Genomic DNA, 21,305 nt, shown 5'->3' with positions numbered 1-21,305 from the left:
CAAATGATATGATTTAAATTAATTTAGACCAAACAAACAAAGGATAGAAACATCACATCACGGCTCAGGCAAAGAGCTATTTGTCAAACAGACAAAGCAAAATCAGAAGCTCAAAGTCAATCCAGCCAATGGTCGCATCTATTCCCTACAATCAAGCCACCCAGCAAATGGTATCATCACAGCCTCAAATACACATGTACATACACAAACAAATGATATGATTTAAATTAATTTACAAATAAAGGATAGTAACATCACATCCACGGCTAAGGCCAAGAGCTATTTGTCAAACAGACAAAGCAAAATCAGAAGCTCAAAGTCATCCAGCCAATGGTCGCATCTTTTCCCTACAATCAGAGTCACCCGGCAAATGGTATCATCATAGCCTCAAATACACATGCACATACACAAACAAATGATATGATTTAAATTAATTTAGACCAAACAAACAAAGGATAGTTACATCACATCCACGGCTAAGGCCAACAGCTATTTGTCAACCAGATAAATCAAAATCAGAAGCTCAAACTCATCCAGCCAATGGTCGCATCTATTCCCTACAATCAGAGTCACCCAGCAAATGGTATCCTCACAGCCTCAAATACACATGCACATACACAGGCAAATGATATGATTTAAATTAATTTAGACCAAACAAACAAAGGATAGTAACATCATATCCACGACTAAGGCCAAGAGCTATTTGTCAAACAGACAAAGCAAAATCAGAAGCTCAAAATCATCCAGCCAATGGTCGCATCTATTCCCTACAATCAAAGTTACCCATCAAATGGTACCATCACAGCCTCAAATACACATGCACATACACAAACAAATGATATGATTTAAATTAATTTAGACCAAACAAACAAAGGATAGAAACATCACATCCACAGCTAAGGCCAAGAGCTATTTGTAAAGCAGACAAAGCAAATTCAGAAGCTCAAAGTCATCCAGCCAACGGTCGCATCTATTCCCTACAATCAAAGACACACAGCAAATGGTATCATCACAGCCTCAAATACACATGCACATACACAGACCGAGAGATACAGCTGAAAACAGGGACACTTCGGTTTTATAATTTTCAGAAAAAGATTTTCAAAGAAAAGGCCCAAACAGAAAGAGAGAAATTTGTAGAAAGAGAAGGCTCAGATCAGATATGCTTTCAAATCGGACAGGACACAAACACCACAACACCAGGGCTGCAACAACAAAAGGTTGCCTCGCCAAGAAATTGAGTATTTCTCCTTGAGTCTGACTTTTCAAGCTCACTGATTATTATATCATAGCCTCGCCAGTCCCAGACAGCCGCTCACACACACAAGAAAGAAAGCAGACATATTGGTATAAGGGCTGTTGCCAACATAAGAAACGTAATCAGTACTCACTGGCTCCGCTACCTACCAAAGAGGACAGAGTCAACCACCCTGAAACCAACCGCCTCTCACTGAGAGCAAAGCCTCGTACTTAAATCATTCACCCGCAATCTTAACAAAATTCATGCAAAACCAATCGCAAATGTTTTTTTAGAAAAATGTTCAAAATCAAGTGCGAGCAAGAAGAGGAACTGAAGTTGAAGTACCTGTTATGTTAACCTTTTTTTATGGCTAGCCACATACTAGCCATCAAGAAAACAGGAAAAATACAAGAGTAAACAGGCAGCCATTAGTTGTCAAAATATAAGTTGGTGGATATAGGCCAGAACACTATCGAGGAAGTTACAATTGATTAAGAGTATACAAGTTCACAATCAAAGTGTAACTACTAAGTGGAGATTCACTAGAACAGCAGCAAATCATATTTCACTGTATTGTGTGACAAATGAGGAGCTGTAAAACGTCATAGATGACTCAGACTCATAGGATTGCGAAGCAAATGCATAAGAAGATTCTAACAAAAAGCTGATTATGATACATTGCCTGCCATTTGTGCATGTACTATAGATAAAAACAGATATGATAAACAAGCATCCTACTTAATTGATATATCAAAAGCATCAAGAAGGATGCCTACCACGACAATCTTCATAAATTGACAGCATTGATAATAACTTCATTCTCATTTTCATGGTTGGCTTTCTACTCTCACCCATAGACCAAAATTGACAAGCTTAGTGCAAAATATTGAAAAACAGTTCAACGAGAAAAAATATAAAAATGAACTCCACACAATTGATTTTTTAATTTTGAATTTCCATGTTCGGTATCAACTGTAATGTAAATTAACATGACTAAATCAAATGATATGCTTTAAATTCATTTACAACAAATAAACAAAGGATAGGAACATCACATCCACGGCTAAGACAAAGAGCTACGTGTCAAACAGACAAAGCAAAATCAGAAGCTCAAAGTCACTGAGCCAAAGGTTGGATCTACTCCCCTACAATCAAATTCACCCAGCAAACGGTATCATCACAGCCTCAAATAAACATGCACATACACAGAGAGAGAGATACTGCTGAATACAGGGACACCAAACAACTGTAATGTAAATTAACATGACTAAATTAAATGATATGCTTTAAATTCATTTACACCAAACAAACAAAGGATAGGAACATCACATCCACGGCTAAGACGAAGAGCTATTTGTCAAAGAGACAAAGCAAAATCAGAAGCTCAAAGTCACCGAGCCAAATGTCGGATCAATTCCCTACAATCAAATTCACCCAGCAAATGGTATCATCACAGCCTCAAATACACATGCACATACACAGACAGATATACTGCTGAATTTAGGGAAACTTTAATTTTATATTTTTTAGAAAAATATTTTCCAAGAAAACAAACAAGGCGCAAACAGAAACAGAGAAATCTATAGAAAGAGAAGGCTCAGATCAGATATGCCTTCAAATCAGACAGGACAGAAACACCACAACACCATGGCTGCAACAACGAAAAGTTGCCTCGCCAAGAAATTGAGTATTTCTCCTCGAGTCTGATTTTCAGGCTCACTGAATATATATCATCATAGCCTCGCCAGTCGCCAAACAGCCACTCACACACAAGAAAGAAAGCATATATATTGGTATAAGGGCTGTTGCCAACATAAGAAACATAATCAGTAGTCACCGGCTCCGCTACCTATCAGAGAAGACAGTGTCAACCACCCTGAAACCAACCGCCTCTCACTGAGAGCAAAGCCTCGTACTTAAACCATTCACACAGCAATCTTAAGGTAAACATATTTTATGCAAAAGCAATTGGGATTTTTTTATTTTAGAAAAAAAATAACAGAACAAAAATCGAAGAAAATGAAGAGCGAGAGATCGTAGAGGATGGAGGCTCAGATTCACCTTTAATCAGACAAGAAAAGGAACAAGGTGACCATTGCTGCAGAAATGGAGCTTTCTATTTGAGAAAATAAAAGAGCCATTCTAGAATAAAGTCTCCATACTGCCCCGCCAACGATCAAACTATTCCTTAACGTCTTTCTTTTGCACTCTAAAACCCAAAAATCGTCACCGCCTCTTTATAAGGAAGAAAGAAAGAAACAAATGCCGAAAAAGAAGAGTATGATGATGATGTGTGACAGACAAACGGCGACTATTACACAAGCAACGGAGAAATCATCGGCTCCGCAGTCGTTCAGAGAGGCGGAGCAACCGCCTTCTCTGCCGCCTTTCTGAGAGCAAAGCCTCATTCTCAAGAGTGCTTGATTCGTACAATGGAATGGAACATCTTGCATTTTATGGTAGCTTCGTGTTTTCGTTTAGTCCATCATTACCCTTCTGAGAAACACCACAACACCAGGGCTGCAACAACAAAAGGTTGCCTCGCCAAGAAATTGAGTATTTCTCTTCGAGTCTGACTTTTCAGGGTCACTGAATACATCGTCATAGCCTCGCCAGTCGCCAGACAGTCACCCACACAAAAACAAAAGAAAGAAAGCAGATATATCGGTATAAGGTGGTTGCCAACATAAGAAACGTAATCAGTAGTCACTGGCTCCGCTAACTATCAGAGACAGAGAGGACGGATTCAACCACCCTAAAACCAACCGCCTCTCACTGAGAGCAAAGCCTCGTACTTAAACCATTCACACAGCAATCTTAAGGTAAACATATTTCATGCAAAAGCAATTGCGAAATTTTTTATTTTAGAAAAAAAACATAACAGAACAAAATCGAAGAAAATGAAGAGCGAGAGATCGTAGAGGATGGAGGCTCAGATTCACCTTTAATCAGACAAGAAAAGGAACAAAGGGACTGCGGCTGCATAAATGGAGCACTCTATTTGAGAAAAGAAAAATGCCATTGTCGAATAAAATCTTCATACTGCCCCGCCAACCATCAACCTATTCCTTAACGTCTTTCTTTTGCACTCTAAAACCCAAAAATCGTCACAGCCTCTTTACAAGAAAGAAAGAAAGCCCGAAAGAGAAGAGAATGATGATGATAATGATCTATCTATCTATATATATAGACACAGACAAACCGCGGCTATTACACAAACGACGGAGAAATCATCGGCTCCGCAGTCGTTCAGGGAGGCGGAGCAACCGCCGTCTCTGCAGCCTCTCTGAGAGCAAAGCCTCATTATCAAGAGTGCGTACAATGGGCGCATCTTGCATTTTATGGTAACTTCGTGTTTTAATTTTGTTTTATTCCGTGATTGCCCTTTTGAGTGTGCGACGTTGGGCGGTGGAGCATAACGGTAACTTGGTCATTAAAATTTTAAAATTTTATGATGGATATAGATAAAACTGGGAGAGCAATAAGTTAAGGATAATTTGGTAAATAAGACCATACGCGCTTAAAATTCACTTCTCCTCCTAAACAGAACAATGCCAAGTTTTGAATAAATAGCTTCTCATTCAATTCCCTGGTAAAACAAATAAATAGATAAATAAATAAATAAAAGTTTTGAATCAAGAAATAGTTACACAATCCATTTCATTCAGAATCAAAATCCTTTCTTAATCCTTTATTCATTCCTATGGCTTCACATCCAGGCAGCAATCGGTTCTGCTACAACTAATGCAAGCTCAAACAGTTGAACCAGAACAACTTAATTAGCCTATCCTGCAGTGATGGAATTTCACGAGATATCGGCACGATCAAGCATATCTACCAAAGTCATCCTTCTAGGGAACCTCGGAGGCAGTCTCAAATACATAGCATCCTCAATCTCAATTGGCAAATGCGTTGCAACAAACACAATTCCTCCCTTCTTTCTATGCTCTGCAATAATATATTCGAGCAATTTTACCCCTTCATCATCTAATGCGACAGAAGGCTCATCCAGTAACCAAATTGGTCGGTCAATGGCCAGTAGTCTTGCAAGTTGCAGCCTCTTCCGTTGGCCCATTGACAGCATTCTTGCCTTCTCTTTTGCCAATCTTCCAAGCCCCATCAACTCAATAGCAGGCATAGAATTCCCTTGCTTGCCTTCAAGAAGCTCAAACCACTGAACATTGTCAAGGACAGTAAACTTTTCTTTGATGGCATCTTTCAAGGATAGCCAATTAAGTTGAAGCTTATATTGGTGGAAAACTCCAGATTCTGTCACGTCATGACCGTTCCAGAGGATCTGACCTGCAGAAGGCTTAGAAAATCCAGCCAGCATACGTAAGAAGGTGGTCTTGCCTGAGCCATTGCTACCGGTTAGAACAAGTGCCCCTCCATCATGAACAGATACGTTTACATGTCGCAAGATTTGTTGGGCATTTCTCATGCAGGAGACATTGTCAAGAAGGATCCGAGGAAGTGGTGGCTTTCGAAGAGACATCAAGTTTTAAAAATAAAAAGGAGTTTTGGTACTTCCAATTTTGCAGAGACTTTCGCTGTTTAGAATCTGAAGATGATGCTAGGAGCCAAGCCTACCAATCCTCTAAAATAATATAATGCAGAACAACACTTAACCCAGCAATAACTTTGATGCGAGTGGGGGAAAACAAAAGAAACCTGGCATCATATACAATGAAAGCAAATTATTACTTTGAAGGTGGACTGGAAAAGGGGGACAACTAAAAGTAGATCACTGCGCAGAATAAAGTTCAAAATAGTAAGGGAAATGTGTTATATAATGAAACCAGCTGCTAGTCAATATTCTGAAAATAGATTTCATTTGAACCAAAGAACGAAGATTGATTGTAGGTGGTTACTTCGCAAAATGACATTATGCAAATCAACTAAACAAATTAGCAAAATCCAAGAGAGCAAACTGAATTGAACTTTGTACATATAAATGAAAACTGAACATGAACTAAGCAAACAACAGAGACACAGAGTTTTAACAATTTGCTTTGGATCTATTAGCAAATGAGAATTAAGCTACCAAATCCCATTTAAAAGATCAGAAGACAAGATCAAAAAATATTGAAAGATTGACAACAGTCGATCATATTCTCAAGATAGCTTTGTATAAAGATGAAAAACAACTAATTTCTCATTAGAGAGCGGTTTCTCCATAAAGAAAAACGAAAAACAACTCCATTCTTTATTAGGATAATGTACTGCAAAATTGGTTACCAGCATGCTTCAACCACTTCTAAATGCTTTGATTAACATCCAAAGATAATAATTCATAAATAAAAGGACCTTTGGCCTTAGAGACCTCAAGTATTATTATTCTTGACACTTGCAAGTTGCATCCCCCTAATATATTTCTATATGCAAAAGTAGAATTCGAAGTAAGCTATAAATAACAGAAATAATTTTATAGGCTTTCAAAATGAAATGTGAAGGAAACTGATGAATAATTATACTAAATCAATAAAAAATCGATCTCTAATGATGACAAGTACTGAAAACCCTCCATTCAAGTGCATTCAATCAAATGATTCTCAGAATTTTTCCAATTGCTTGCATACGTCACTAATCACTAAATCAATATCAAAGGGCTACTAAAATAGGACAATTTCAAAAATTAAAATAGTAAAATTTGTATGTGCCATACTCTGACAGATAAAATGGGCATTCAGATTTTTATAATGTCCAAGATAGAACCTAGTTATTGTAGTCAACCAACTCAAACTTTCCATTTGGATGTGCCATAAACCATCATTGAAAACACAAATTATCAAAATTGGTTTGCTTCAAGATGAATGGTGCAGCACGGAGAATGAAATGAGTCATGAAACTTATGGAGATGCAGATGCAATGTTAAAATTTGCAGAGCAAACGATATTCATATTCGCGGCCATAACATTTTTTCCTCAATTCCAAATGAATTGGGTAAAAAATCTTCCTCCTGACTAATTAGGAGTAGCTGCAGAGAAAAGAATAAGGTCTGTAGTTTCAGGATGTAAAGGGAAATTAACTCCCAACCAAATACAGGAAATTAATTACATGAAAATCCACAAAAGAAGAGAGACCCATAAAAAATTTGAAACCCACTCATAGAGCATTAATCTCGTCACCAACCAAAAGAAAAGATTAAAAAATATATATATTAAGAGAAGCTTACCTCAAAGAGAATCGAGTGAGCTAAGAGGAAAGAAGATCAAACACTGGTCTTGTTGAGTTGTGAATTGCGAGAGAGAGAGAGAGAGAGAATCGAGAAATCAACAGCTGAAGAGAGAGACTCGATTGGAGACTAGTCACAGCAGAGAAACAGAGAAAAGCGAGACTGATGCAAAAACGATTTGCTAAGCAGAAGCGCCAACATTAAACATCCGAGAGTGCTAAGATTGAATGCATGAGCACGTGAGATTGTCGAAAGAGGATCAAAGAGCTCTTGGGCTTAGTGCTTCAGATGCGTTTGGGTTTCATTGATTCTAGCCTGAGAAAGATGTTTTTGTTGGGGAGGCGCTAAGTTGAGAGAACGTAAAGAGAGAGAGATTTAATAAATCAGCGGGGATAACCAATCAGAATCACTTTCCACTTTCCCATGTAATTAATTAATCAAAAACCAATTGGTATTGGCTACCATTTTGCGTGCTTTCTCACATGCAAGCTAAAACTGTATCAGGAGATAGAGAGAGATGACAGATAAAAATTTTTCATTTTTAATCAATCGCTGACTGTAACTCATTCATGAAAATACAAGATCTTCTACGTGTGTTTCCAACTTCTTGCTCAAACAAAAACTATGCGGAAAAAAGGGACATACAGATACTATATAGACTCACTAGTCCTCATCTACAGATACAGAAAATTTTTCTGTTTCTCCCTTTCCTTTCAACCTCAATTTCATCTCAACTTGCAGACCCTGGCATCTTCATGCGGTCCAGATTCTGTTTCCACCTGCGGCCATTCGACAGGTCTTGCAATTCTAGTCCTCCGCTCCCTTCAGATTTCAATCTTAGTACAAATTTGAATCGACACTAAAAAGCAATTCTGAGCCACCACAAGATGGCAAGTTCAATGTTACATCTGTTAGTATGTACACAGTATTTAAATAAGTATGGGTTACAATATTATATAATAACTACAGCTGAGGTACATGGCCATTCCTGCAAGCCTACAGATATTATTATCATCCAAAAATGGCATGATCTTCAAAAGAATTGGATTGGGCCAAGCACGGATTTCCTCGCTGACAAAAGCAATGCACCTTAAATAGAGATTGCTGATTTTAATTTTTAGTTACTAATCCACCTTCGTTTCCGAGCTGGCCGCTCTGGCTTGACCTCTGAGTCCACAGGGGCGTCGGTTTTGACAGAAGGCAACGCTTCATTCTCCAATTTCTTTATTGTCAAGGGGTCCTTTTCGCTAGGCATTGGAAGCTTGAATCGCTCACTTCGTTTCTTCAACTTCTCTACTGTGTCTAGGTGCCGATCCTCCAATGGTTTTGTATCAGTATCCTTATTCTCCACATCACCAATCTCTTTATCTTCTGTCAAAGGATACTTCTCAACTCTCTTGAGAACATCAGGAAGTTTGCTGGCTTCAGAAGTTACGATATTGTTATTCCTTTCTATCTCTTTAAACTTCATGGAGGCTGATGGCTTATTGCTTATGCTAAAATCTCGCTCCTTATGGCTTGTCCAACGTTCTAACTTTGAGCGTCCTCTCCTTGAATCTTGCTGTTCATCATCTGAGGATGCTTCTTCCTTGTGTCTTTTGGAGGAGTTATGTTGCATCTCATTTTCAGCATTTCCTTGCCCAGTGGCACCCTTCAGACCCTGAGAGAGGCAGAAAAAAAAAAAAAAAAAAAATTCAAGAACAGAAAACCTAGACTTCAAGAAACTTTCTGCATTAATGAGGAAAGGGTCAAGTGGACAACCTTAACTGCAGTTACTAAGAAACAAGGCACGTGCATCAAATTAAGACTTAATGATCTCATTAAATGAAAATAGCTTCCATAAAAAGAAATGGAAACAAAATTGTGCACAATATTTATTTGTTAACTACCCAAATGGCTAGGATGCCAAATCAGGATTCTAAAGATTTTCCTTGGTGCTAGACGAAGCACCTGAATCTCCAATTTACCTGTCATCGATAAGAGGTTGAGATTTCACGCTGAATCAAATGTGCAACATAAGAACCATGTGTAGAGACATCTCTAGAAGGAAATAGTCACCTTTGAAATCAAGTTATCACCAACTATCATATTGAAAAATATCAGATATAAGGGGAAAAATAAAGGAAGTGGGAGGGAGAGAGAAAAGAAGCTAAATTCAACAGAAACCAAGCATGAATATAACATCAAAGTTGACAAAATGGATAATGCTTCAGCATGCTGGGCCGTCCATGATTCACCTCACTTGCCCCAGAAACACACCATCCACCCCCACCCCCCCCAAACACCACAAAAAAAAAAAAAAAAAAAAAAAAAAAAAAAAAAATCCTCGCTTTTTTGGCTGGCTCTTATGGATCACAGTCCGGTACTCAAAGAACTCAGTAGCAATTTATGTAATAAGAGAGAGGTGACCCACTTCCACTGTCCAAACACCAAAAAACAACAGAACTCGGGGAACCTATCGAGTTAGAACTCAATCAACTTTGCTTTAATCCAGTTACTCTTGTTGCCATATTTCTACATCAGTTTATAATCTGTGCTAAACCAATTAAATATTTGAAATATATTATCAATAAATCCTATACCAATCAAATAAAACCAGCAATGTGTATTTGATTGGTATAGAACATCGATATTTTCTTCTTTTAATCTTTTGTTCTTATGGGAAGATTTCAATCAAATAAAACCAGCAATGGGGATAATTAAAAATATGCATCAGACTATCAAAGTAATTTATGAATCACAAAATGCATAACCTACTCGAGAATTTTAACTTGTAAAATATAAGAAGTCTTTTATCCAAAAATACTGTCATAATCACTTGCAACATAGCAGTCATCTAGCCTGGCTCCTACATGTCAAAGAAAGGAAATCACATCTTCACTGCGAAGAGAAGAACAATAGGTTTTCTTAATAGGAGGCACATAGAACTGGCCGTTCACCAAACATAACAAAAAACATGGCTTAGGCAAGATAGATGCTGGTGATCCCATCAAGGGATAAAATAATCACTACTAGCTTCTCTTTTAATAAGCATTACCACATATTAGGACACAGTTGAAATCAAGGCTTAGTTATTATTGTTGTAAGCATTAATGTGTATTGTTTAAGGATTCGGCTCCACAAGAATTTAATAAATATTGCTCACATTAAAGGACATGGTGTAACATTGCCATTTGTTAGCGCAAACCAGTAACATCGCTTCCTCCAAAAGAAAAATAGTGCTAAAATTCCATAATTATCCAGACATGAAAACAAACCAACTTTCCAAAACTTAGACACGTGTTATAATTATATATAGTGTCAGAAAAACGTGTTTAACCAGATTGTGATGCATGGTTAGGGTATTTCAAGTAATTAATTTCCATCATTACAGGTTTACAATTGCATCAAATTTCATTTAAAAACTTAATTTTTATTATGACAATCATTGGTCAATAACTGAACTTATGAGAGGATATCCTTTCAATAAGCAGTTTATGTTATTCTGCTAGATGTAGAACATACCATCTCATCGGTGTGATCATCTTGATTTCTTCTGGAAGAACCCAATGTGTTGTGATCTCCACCCTCTGATTCTTTATTCTTCCTTGTGTTATCTTTATGCTTTCTGTCATGCATCCTTTGATTATCAGGAGTATCAACAGCACGATCAATACGATTGCTAGACCTTTCTTGCCTAGATCTTCTCTCCTCAGTGCTAAGTTGATTACCTCGTGCATAAACATCATCACGTCTCCTATGATGCGAGTAATTTTCATCCTCCATTCTATCCCTTCTCTTCTGTTGTTCACTGTTCCGGACAGAATCTTTTAGTTGGTATTCTTTGTCAGAAACCCTGTATTCATCCTTCATCCTAGCATGGCCAATCCATGATTTATCATCTACACCACGTCCAGTCCGCATAGAACCTCGTGCATCTTCTTTATCCCTCTTGGATAAACTTTCTTCATGGGATTGTTTTAGCCTATACAACTCCTCCCTCTCCCTTGGCCTTTCACCCCTGTCCCTCTGGAGCCAGACCTCATCTTTTTGCCTAACAGAGTGATAATCATCAAGATTGTCTCTAATTCTTTGCTGATCCTCTCTCTTCCGGGGATCTAAAACATCATCCCTTTCTCGCCTTCGACGACTTGTGGTTTCTCTGTGGGCAAGTAAGATTTCCTCCTTGTCATTGTGCTCCCTCCTCAAATATTCCTCATCTTTTCTCCTTTTGCTATGGTAATCATCCACCATGTCATACCTACCCTTCAAATTTTCCTTTCTTTCCCTATGCTGTGAGCTGCTATCCTTATCATAATGCATCCTGTAGCTGCCATTGTCCAACTGCTTTCTTGAATGAAGATGTTCCTCTTTGTCAGTCCTTTCACTTTCTCGTACCTTACTTCTGTGCCTGGATCCCATTTCATCTCCCCGTTCTCTCTTCCTTGTGTCTTCGGTTCTACTTTTCCTGCTGTGAGGATCCTCCTCTCTTCGTTGCCAAGCTCCATCAAGATTTTCTCGCTCCTTTCGCCTATCATAACCCTCACTCCTCATATGCAAATGATGCACTAAGCCAGGGTCAAAATCTCTCTGAGGATAAGAACCCTCCCTACCTTTTATCACCACGTGATTTCTTTCCATCTCTTGTCTGGCATCACGTTCTTTTCTTCGGAAATTCTGTTCATTTTCACCAAGGTGCCCCTTGACGCTCCCCGTGCGCCTAGCACGCCCACCTTGAACAACTTCCTCCTCAACACCATCCTGCCATTTCTGACAATCTTTACTGCTTCCTGATCTTGCTTTGCTGTTTTCACTGCTCCTTGCAGCCTTCGAGTCCCCTCCATCATCAAGTTCTTGTGTTGCAGACAGTTCAACACGAGAACTTAATTTTTGTTTCTTTGTGGAACGGTGTACATTCTCATCTTTAGTACTATCATTTGTAGTTACTTCATTCTCAGTCATCTCACCCTTTTCCATTCCAGAACTTCCTTCAGCTAATACACGCTCATCATGTACAGTAACATCTTTGTCCTCCTCTATACTCAGTCCTGTTCCATCCATAACTGCAGCAGGAGATGCTACCAATGGACTATTTTTACCATCCATGCTTTCATTCGATTCTTCCTCAGCATTATCAAGATATCTTTTGTCCCTTTTATTCTGATTGGGCGTAAAATGAGGGGATCTGTCACGTGTTCTTCCCTGTACACGCCTGTGATAAATAGGAGAGAGTCAAAGACTGCATTAGATCTGGTACAAAGCTACCAAGTTGAAACTAATCAAAATCAAAACCAATATGCAAATAGCTAAGAATTCAAATCGATGACCCATGCCATCACTAGCATAGCTAGGCAATAAGTGCAAATACAATCTAGGCGTAGACCTAGGTTCAAATCCACCTTACCCATTTCTTATAAAAAATGCCCCTTAAATTCATGAATATGCAAGAACCCTTAATGCACAAATGGATATAGCAATTTGCACCTTTCCTTTTTCCATGTAAATATCACAAACCAAGTAAAGGTTAATTTTTATTGTTGCTCTATTTTTAGAAGGCTTCAATCATTTTTATATGTGCACAAGCAGAGCAGCTAAATTCTGCACTCACCCAATGAATCATGAAAAGACATTGAATCTACGTAATAACCAACCCTTAGAGTGCATGCACCCCACCTATCATTTATCTCTACATAATCATTATTTTCTTAACTCTTTGTTTGGATGAGGGAAAATAATTGAGGAGAAAAATAAATGGAAGAAAATAGGAAGGGAATTTGATTTTCTTCCAAAATTTTCTCTCCTAATTGAAGGAAATTTGAAAAAGCTTTAAAAAAGTTTCAATTTTAGGAGCTAAAATAATGTTATTTTCCACACATCAAAACATAGGGAGGAAAATAACTTGTTCTTAAAATTTTCTTTCCCCTTTATTTCTTTCCTTATTCCCATTGTCTCTCGTTTATTTTCCCAAAACAAACTGCAAAGTTAAATAAATAAATGCAGAGAAAAAGAGCATTCATTGGAAAATGTGTCACATTTAAGCTTATAAATATTGCACGAGCTGGGAAAGGAGGGGCCAAGTAGGGAAAATAACCACTACATGCAGAATATTAAGATGAGATTAAATCCAGAACTCCATTCTCAGGATCCTACTTCAAAAGGACGATATAATGCAGTTATGGAAAAGGTATACCACCTCCAATTTATATGCAGTTTAGAGTATAATGGTTCATAAAGTTGAGATTTGAGTCTATAAGTTATTCATGTGAAACAGTTTATTTTTGTTCTTCTCCCTTTCTAATCAGCTGGTCCATCGCAGTTCCAGCTACACCAGCACAAACCCCAAACCCACATTTTTCCAATTGTTCTACTAATAAAACCACTCAAAGAAACCTAAATCTTAATATTAGGTGGTCCTAAAACTTGCTTTATTTCTTTCAGTTCCTCATTTTTCCACCAAACTTGATCACTCCCCTTATCACATTTGAACTCTAAACCACCCTGTTGTGCATCAATTTAAACCCCTAAAATTTTAAATTTAAAAAAGCCCTCACCCATTAGAAAAAACATAAAAGAGCAACCTGCATTATCGCATACCTTTCCTCATGAGAGGGCTCAATATCCCCACCAGATAGCATAGGTGACCCCCTAGAACTAGGACGATATTGAGATGGTGCTTCAGGACGGAAAGACAGAATCCCATCTCCCTCAGGTACATTAGCGCGACCAGAATCAACAAATGGTGCTCTCCTCCCACCCTTTCGATTATCATAACCCTGTGGGAAATCATCATAATATTCTGTTTCCATCTGTGCCGTGCCATCTTCAGGTACATGGGTTCCTCTGGGATCATCTCTTGGTGCATCATTGTTTGCTACATCCAAACCACCATGTCCTGTGGAGGAGTCATCATCAAGAGAGTCCTGCAAGACGATCTGTTTACCCATACCTTGAGTTAATTTATCGCACCACAAGTATCAGTAGGATAAATGCAATTGAACACAGGAAAGACAGACAGTTCACCTCAATGATTGCATCAGAATCACGAATTCGAGGTGGTCGAGTATCAATAGAAGGAAGACGTTCACCATAACCTCCTTCAACTTGTATTGCCCGTCCAGTTGGCTGGTAGAAAATAAATTAAACCTCTGAGTATTCAAGCAGCTGTGGCAAATAAATATGACAGATCTAGAGCATCTGCATATTAGAAGACTTAAAAAACCATACAAAATCAATGTGATGGAGAGATAGTGAGTGGAACAGATAGAGAGAGAGGATCACACTCCTAGACAAACAACAAGATCAAGTGATTAACTGATAGATCAAAAAGGAAATTCACAAGAAAATAATTGTCCTTTTTTTCACAAAGTAGAAGTGTGGTGGTGGTGGTGGTGGCGGCGGCGGCAGTGAAGCTTCAATGCAAAGTATGTAGAAGAAGAAAAGTTAAAAGGAAGAAGCATACTAGTGGTGGCCGCACACGAGAAGGTCCTTTCATTATGTCACTTTGTCCAACCTCTGACTTGCCAAGACTTGAATTGTCAACTGGAATATCATGAATGCCAGCTGCTGCTGCTAATTCTGGTGGCATATCTGGATCATATTCCTAAAATGACAGCAATAGTAAAATTTTATTAAAAAAAATACTCTTTAAAAACTTTAAGAATTAAAAAAAAAGGGTTGTTGGAGCCACATATTTATGTGTATCTGCTTAGTTAATTTCGATATGGCCATGCATGTACGTAATGTGTGTGTCCTATTACCTGTTCCGCCCGCCCACTCTCATATACACGAATTTTGCTTTGCATAGTAGTCTCCAGCCGGTGTTGTTCCTGAGTAACATAATAGACCCTTTTTAAGCATTTGTTTGATTGGTACAGAATATCATTAAGGATCAATAGTTACCAGCTGTTTGCAATAGTCTTTCCAGCTCTCCTCATTCAAACCAAAGTTGAAAAAATCCGAAATATCCACACCAGGATATTTCCATGGCTTTTCCTCAAAGCTATCAATATCCACATCAAAGACAGTCCTGAACATATCACAAAATTAGTAAGCATCCAGCAGATAAACAAACTCTAAAAGTTAACTGATTAACACAAAATGCTTCCACACTCAAATCTACAAAGAAAAAGTTCAATTAAAAACCATATTAAACATAGGATGAAAGAAAACTACAACAATATGATAGCCTCTTCTTTCAGCTTCCGCCATGTCAGAATAAACAGACTTGAAATAGGAATATAGGACTAAGAATTTTAACACAACCAATAAACAAGCAACCCATTATTATGACAAACCAGAATTACAAATACAAGACCAAATTGAAAATTTCACCTGAGGAAATATGAAAAACCTGAATTAGAATCAGCAAAAGACATCTCTTTAGCTAAAACCTAGCATGAAAGTATGCGTACTATTTGTGGCATATTAAACAGACCAATACTGCAGACAATCATTGACAGCTAAAACCTCAAGGATCCCTTGGGAAATTCAAAATCAATACTTCTAGATGGTTGATGTCTCCTCCTTTTAGTATTTCTCAATAAACAAAATGGTCTCTAGCCATAAAGACTAAGAAATCTAACCAGACTCTTCATTACTTTCATATTTTAAGAAAGCTTCAATCAGACGAGGTTGATAACTGAAATTGGTAAATCAGTCATGCTATGAACATAAGATGTTTTTTCCCTTTTCCCCCCTCAAAGAAGTTCAATTAGAATTTATCAACATTCAGAGAGAGAGAGACTGTTTCTATTCAAAGTTGCTTTATTCTGATATGCAATGTCAGCCAATGTTCTCTTATGTTAAGAAATTTCAGTGAATAAAAATCAAAGGAAATCATAGTCGCATTCTTGTGAAGACCAAGGACAAGAATAAGCAACTGAAACTCAAAAACTGATGTCATCTGGTGCACACAAGGGCCTCCAAAATCAAAGATATTGCTAAATAAATAGAGCGACATCCTGATTTTGCAGACCCAGAAAGTACATATACAAGTGGGTGTCAGTCATCCTGTTAGTGCAATTTATACTCTGGCAAAATTAATTAATTGTTGAAGCATATAAGATGCAGCATTTCCAAGTGGCATTAGAACTTCAGTTGTTGAGCAAGTTTGGCATTCAAACTCACGGGCAAGTTTGAATGAAAAGTCTCCAGGTTTTGCCATTTTAGCATTCTAAGTAAAGGGCCAATTGGGTCAATTTCAGGTACTCAAAGCCTTCAACCTCTAGACATCTACCCAAATAACTTATTTAACAGTATTATGAAGACAACCAGCACTCAGACTGCAAGAATCATGCAAATGGTGAAAACATGAAACAATCAAATCAACACAAGAATGACAATGTTATGAAAAATAAATAAATAAATAAAACCCAGCTTATTCAGTAAAGCAAATTTACTTGTGTGAAGGAAGGGTGAACTCTAGTCCACCACCAAAGCCCCGCCCTGCCATATTATTGCCCCAAACAGGCATTCCAAAACCAGGATGGTGACCCTTTTGCATTGAAGGAGCACTTTTAATTCCTACAGGTCGCCAATCACCCCTACCACGCCCAGCTATAGGAGCCATGTTGATAGGAGGACGAATTTGACCTGGGACTCCTCCAGGACCAATGGTAGTAGCTCCAGGCATCGGCGCCGCACCAGGTCTCACATACTGCATAACAGCAGAAAATAAGCCATGAAGTTAACATGAAAACACAGGAAAATAAATTAAAGCCCGCAAAATGAAATAAAGACTTAATCATTAACGCAGAAGAATTTGAAAGTACACCAGACTTTCAGTTGAGTTAAGCTTAGCAGCACATCAAATCATCAACACTCCAACTACTTTCTAGTTAAAGGAACCACACAACCATGTCAATCAGCTTCCAGAGAAAGTATCCAGTCACAAACTAAATTCGCCTCTGGTATAAAGTTAGCAAAAATAAAAAACACAGCAGACCAAAAGGCAAGCATTGAAAATAAAAAAGTATCGAGCACCATAAGTCTAACCTTTTCTACAGCTTGCCATATACTACTCATCAAGAAAAGGAGAAGTGTAAGGGCAGGAGGCAACTACACACAGTTAATTAGGTGCCAAAATACAAGCTGGTGGCAACAGCCAGAATGATATCAAGGAAGTCATAATAGTTTTTGCATATAATGCGTTCAATTATAAATGAAAGGACTTGCTAAAACATAAAAGGATGATACTGCTGCTCAAAGTGTAGAAAGCACCAATTATGGGCAGGAACAAAAAGTGAACAAAGAAAATTGATACTCAGATAGTTTTTTTGCAACATAAAAGGAGGACATTGCAAATCAAATTGACCAACAGCCATCGACGGATTTCATATTCACAATAGAAAAAAAAAATTGATAAGTGGAGATTCACTTGTATGTTAAGCCCCAAAAGATAAAAAATCCAAATCATATCACCCAAAAATGCATAAGATAGAGTTGACAAATAGTAAATTTCAGTTTTAATCTGTAAGGTGATTATGAAATTGAAGTGAAGTGCATCTCAATGACTCAGAAGTGCTTAGTGTCGAGTCAATACAGAAATTGAGAAGAAGTAATTCCTTTGCTCAAGGAGGATCATATATTTTGGCATATATTTTAACAGAACACAGTGCCATTACAACAACAAGCTGCAAATGATACACTTCATACCAATCATTTGCAAAATTATCTGTATGTTTTCTTGGTCATTAGTTACAGAGGCAACAATTTACTTCCCACTCTCAGTGCGATACCTGTTAGGACCCATGTACAACAGATTGAACCAGAGACATAAAAATATGTATCCTATTCACCTACTCGATACATTTAAAGCATCAACAGTGATGCCCTGCAACAGCAATTCTTCATGAGTTGACATTATAGATATGCCCAATGTCATTATTGTCCCTCTACTTCACTATAAACATAAAACGGTTGTTCTTGTCGCCCACAAACCAATTAGATAATAACAGCGCACAGTTCCAAAAAAAAAGACCTTCAACTTAATATCTCACAGACAATAATGATATAGAAGCAAATTTGGTTCACATCCCAACAATTTTCATAGGATGTAATAACCTCTGGGTGGGTGTCATCGCTAGTTGCTTTGTTGTCACTTTTGTATCTGCTTTGCAGCACTGATACCAAGGCAACAGCATCCAAGAATTAGCACTTCAGATGTTGTTTAGTTAGTTTACAATTGAGAAGCACATAAACTTTCCAAATTTCAACAATTCTTTTAGCACACAAGGCCCTGACACCAAAACTCAGGTAATCGGGTTGAAAGAACATGAACCAGGTGCAGATTAATTAAGCACTCAATGGCTTGCGATGTTAAGAGAATTTTAAACCCTTCGTTTCCAACTGCAATTATCCATACTTACTACTTGCTAAGTAAAGATACAATTCATGAAAATCAAGAAAGATTTACCATTTCTCATTCAACTTCTTCAAGTAAACATACATTAACAAAAATAAAGATGAAAGGACCTGTCACATATGTACAAAAATTACAATCTTTCATTCTCATCAGAAGAGGGGAAAACACAAAATCCCCCGCTTAAAGAATAAAGCCACTATATTTCTTTCCTTTTCTTTTTTTTTTTTTTTTTTTAAAGCTCAACACATAGCAACAACAACAACACTGACCTTGAACTGAGAATGAAACGGATGATGATACCCATGGTTGCTATACCCAACCTTCGGCCCTGCTACTGCACTTCCTTTCCCAGCTGCTTCGCTGCCCTCTTTCCTCTCCCCTTCTGCCCCTACTGTTGCCGCAGCATCCTCTCCCACACCCCAATCTTGTTCCTCCATCGGCTGGTTTGGGTCCCCATCAGCCACAATCACGAGTGGATCCCCATCTTCGTCGTCATCGTCGTCATCAGCGTCACCCATCATTCCTCGTTCCATCCCCATAGGCCCATGATTGTTATCATTCAACACTATTTGTAAATCATCTTCGCTATCACTATCTTCCTCCCAATCTTCATCCCCTCCACCGCCACCACCAGGCCCGCCGCCGCCTCCGCCAAGGTCGGCTTCATTCCTCTTCGAATCCTCGGCATCCACACTGAGTCCCGGAATCATCGGACCTGAACCTTCAACAATTCCAGTAGTATCCTCCTCGATATCAAAAGTAACCTCTTTCTCCTGCTTATCAGATTGAAAATCAGAACAATCAACAGTATTCGAAGCACTATTCAGTAATTTCACATCATGAGAGCTCAAAACCCTAGGTCCACCAGCTGAATTATTATTAGCTGCAACCGAAATTGATAGGGCTTGATCAGAAGGAGCACGATGGTTGCGACTGGATGCTCCGTATAGGATCTCATCGTCCTCGAGGTCGTTGCTGTCGTTGTGAAGGTTGAGATCGATCGGACGGTGTATCGATGAAGGTGCAGGAGAAGGCTGTTGGGGCTGCGGAGCAGCCGATGAAGATGACGAGAAAGGCTGCAAGACGTCCGTGTAAAGATCTCCAAATTCATCGTCGTCTTCCATTAGAGATAGAAACTAAGTTGAGAGAGCGAGTAACTGTTAGAGCGAGAGAAAGAAAACAACGAAACCGATGTTAAGAGAGAAAGGGTTTTGAGGCTTGGCAGCGAGGGCGTGCAATAAGAGGAGGAAGCGACTTTAATGTCTTTAAACAAATAATAAATACTAATTAATTTTAATTTGGATTAATAATAGCAATAATGTTACTTTGTTTTGATTAATTTTGACAATACTTTATAATTTGATTTTATTTATAACTTAATCCTAAATTGATAAACTAAAATATTAAATAAAAAATTAATAATCAGTTTATATATCTTGATAGATTTTATAAATTAATTCCTCTGTATTATAATAAGCTTATTTTCTATTTTCAAAAAAAAAAAAGCTTATTTTCTTTTTCTATTTGTTCCAACCCAAATTATAAGCTAATTGCCTTTTTTAAAAATAAAATTAATTTCTTAAATTTTTTATATATTTATTTAATATAAATTTTTATCAATTTTGCATCTAACCCTTTGATGAAAATAATATTTAATATCAATATAGGAATATTGATTAATCTATCTTTACAAATGTGATTAGAAGTTATTTCAAATTAAGGGTCGAATGATTTAACTCGATTTCACTAATTTAAAATATAGTTAATTTAAAATTCATGAATATGATAATGCTATTGTTTTACTTAATAGTTTCTTATTTTTAGGGTTTTAATAATTTTTAGCTACAGTATAATATTTAAGTATCCAATTTTGACCTATGAATTCATGTCCAACGCAATCTCTAATCCATTTTTACTTTGTAGATTCATGTATTCAATTAGTTGGATTGAGCAAAATATTAACTTATTAATTCATCCACAAATATGAAAATCGAAAGTGCAACACATATGCAGCCGTATTTGAAATAATGAACATTTAAAAAAAAAAAGAGTGTTCTAAGTTCACTTTTCTTTTATTGTCAATATCGCATGTCTTTTCATAAAAAAGAAAGAATAATTCATGTAATTAAGTAGAATTTGTGAATCTAAATATTTATTTTTTTAATTGTTTATATCATTAATGCGTGATGATGGTTGCCCATAGCCGATGGTTGACGGCTAATAAATAATTAATATATAAAATGATCATTAAAAAATAATTATTTTTATATATTATGGTGTATATATATATATATATATATTAAAATTCATGGTGAAATATTTGTTATTTTTAATGTATCATGAAAATAAAAATATTAATTAATTTTTTAAAATAATATTTAATGAAAAAGCTTTGTAAATATAAATAGCCTCCAGACACCAAACATATATAATTTTTATAAAGTCTATTTATTTTCGAGGAAATAACTTACTTAAAAATGACTTAGGCATTTTTCATTTATAACATTGATTTATCTTTAAAAATATTATTCAAATAATTATTCTATTAA

At 37.2% G+C, this 21,305-nt stretch overlaps 2 protein-coding genes across 2 annotated transcripts; both read right to left on the bottom strand.

The window, feature by feature from the left end:
* Nucleotides 1-4,825: 4,825 nt before the first annotated feature.
* Nucleotides 4,826-7,808, bottom strand: LOC105638347 (ABC transporter I family member 1). Its single transcript, XM_089724916.1, has 2 exons — nucleotides 7,416-7,808; nucleotides 4,826-5,911 (listed from the first exon to the last, which is right to left on the bottom strand). Exon 2 carries the CDS (start codon nucleotides 5,733-5,735, stop codon nucleotides 5,046-5,048), a length of 690 nt encoding a protein of 229 aa, XP_089581042.1. The 5' UTR covers nucleotides 5,736-5,911; nucleotides 7,416-7,808; the 3' UTR covers nucleotides 4,826-5,045.
* A 125-nt stretch (nucleotides 7,809-7,933) lies between these two features.
* Nucleotides 7,934-20,005, bottom strand: FIP1[V] (FIP1[V]-like protein). The gene is made up of 9 exons (XM_012216085.4): nucleotides 19,026-20,005; nucleotides 16,793-17,049; nucleotides 15,294-15,420; nucleotides 15,152-15,220; nucleotides 14,854-14,994; nucleotides 14,415-14,516; nucleotides 13,989-14,326; nucleotides 10,920-12,606; nucleotides 7,934-9,075 (listed from the first exon to the last, which is right to left on the bottom strand). Exons 1-9 carry the CDS (start codon nucleotides 19,878-19,880, stop codon nucleotides 8,533-8,535), a joined length of 4,119 nt encoding a protein of 1,372 aa, XP_012071475.1. The 5' UTR covers nucleotides 19,881-20,005; the 3' UTR covers nucleotides 7,934-8,532.
* Nucleotides 20,006-21,305: the final 1,300 nt, after the last annotated feature.

Source organism: Jatropha curcas, chromosome 8 (genome assembly GCF_041381405.1).
Source record: "Jatropha curcas cultivar XTBG-Jc1 chromosome 8, XTBG_Jcur_1.0, whole genome shotgun sequence".
NCBI lineage: Eukaryota > Viridiplantae > Streptophyta > Magnoliopsida > Malpighiales > Euphorbiaceae > Jatropha > Jatropha curcas.
The sequence above is the reverse complement of the archived record's forward strand: the minus strand, read 5'-3'. Positions and strand labels throughout refer to the sequence as shown.

Excerpts from the sequence above, each read along its gene's own strand:
- LOC105638347 (XM_089724916.1), bottom strand. The coding sequence starts at position 5,735 with ATGTCTCTTCGAAAGCCACCACTTCCTCGGATCCTTCTTGACAATGTC.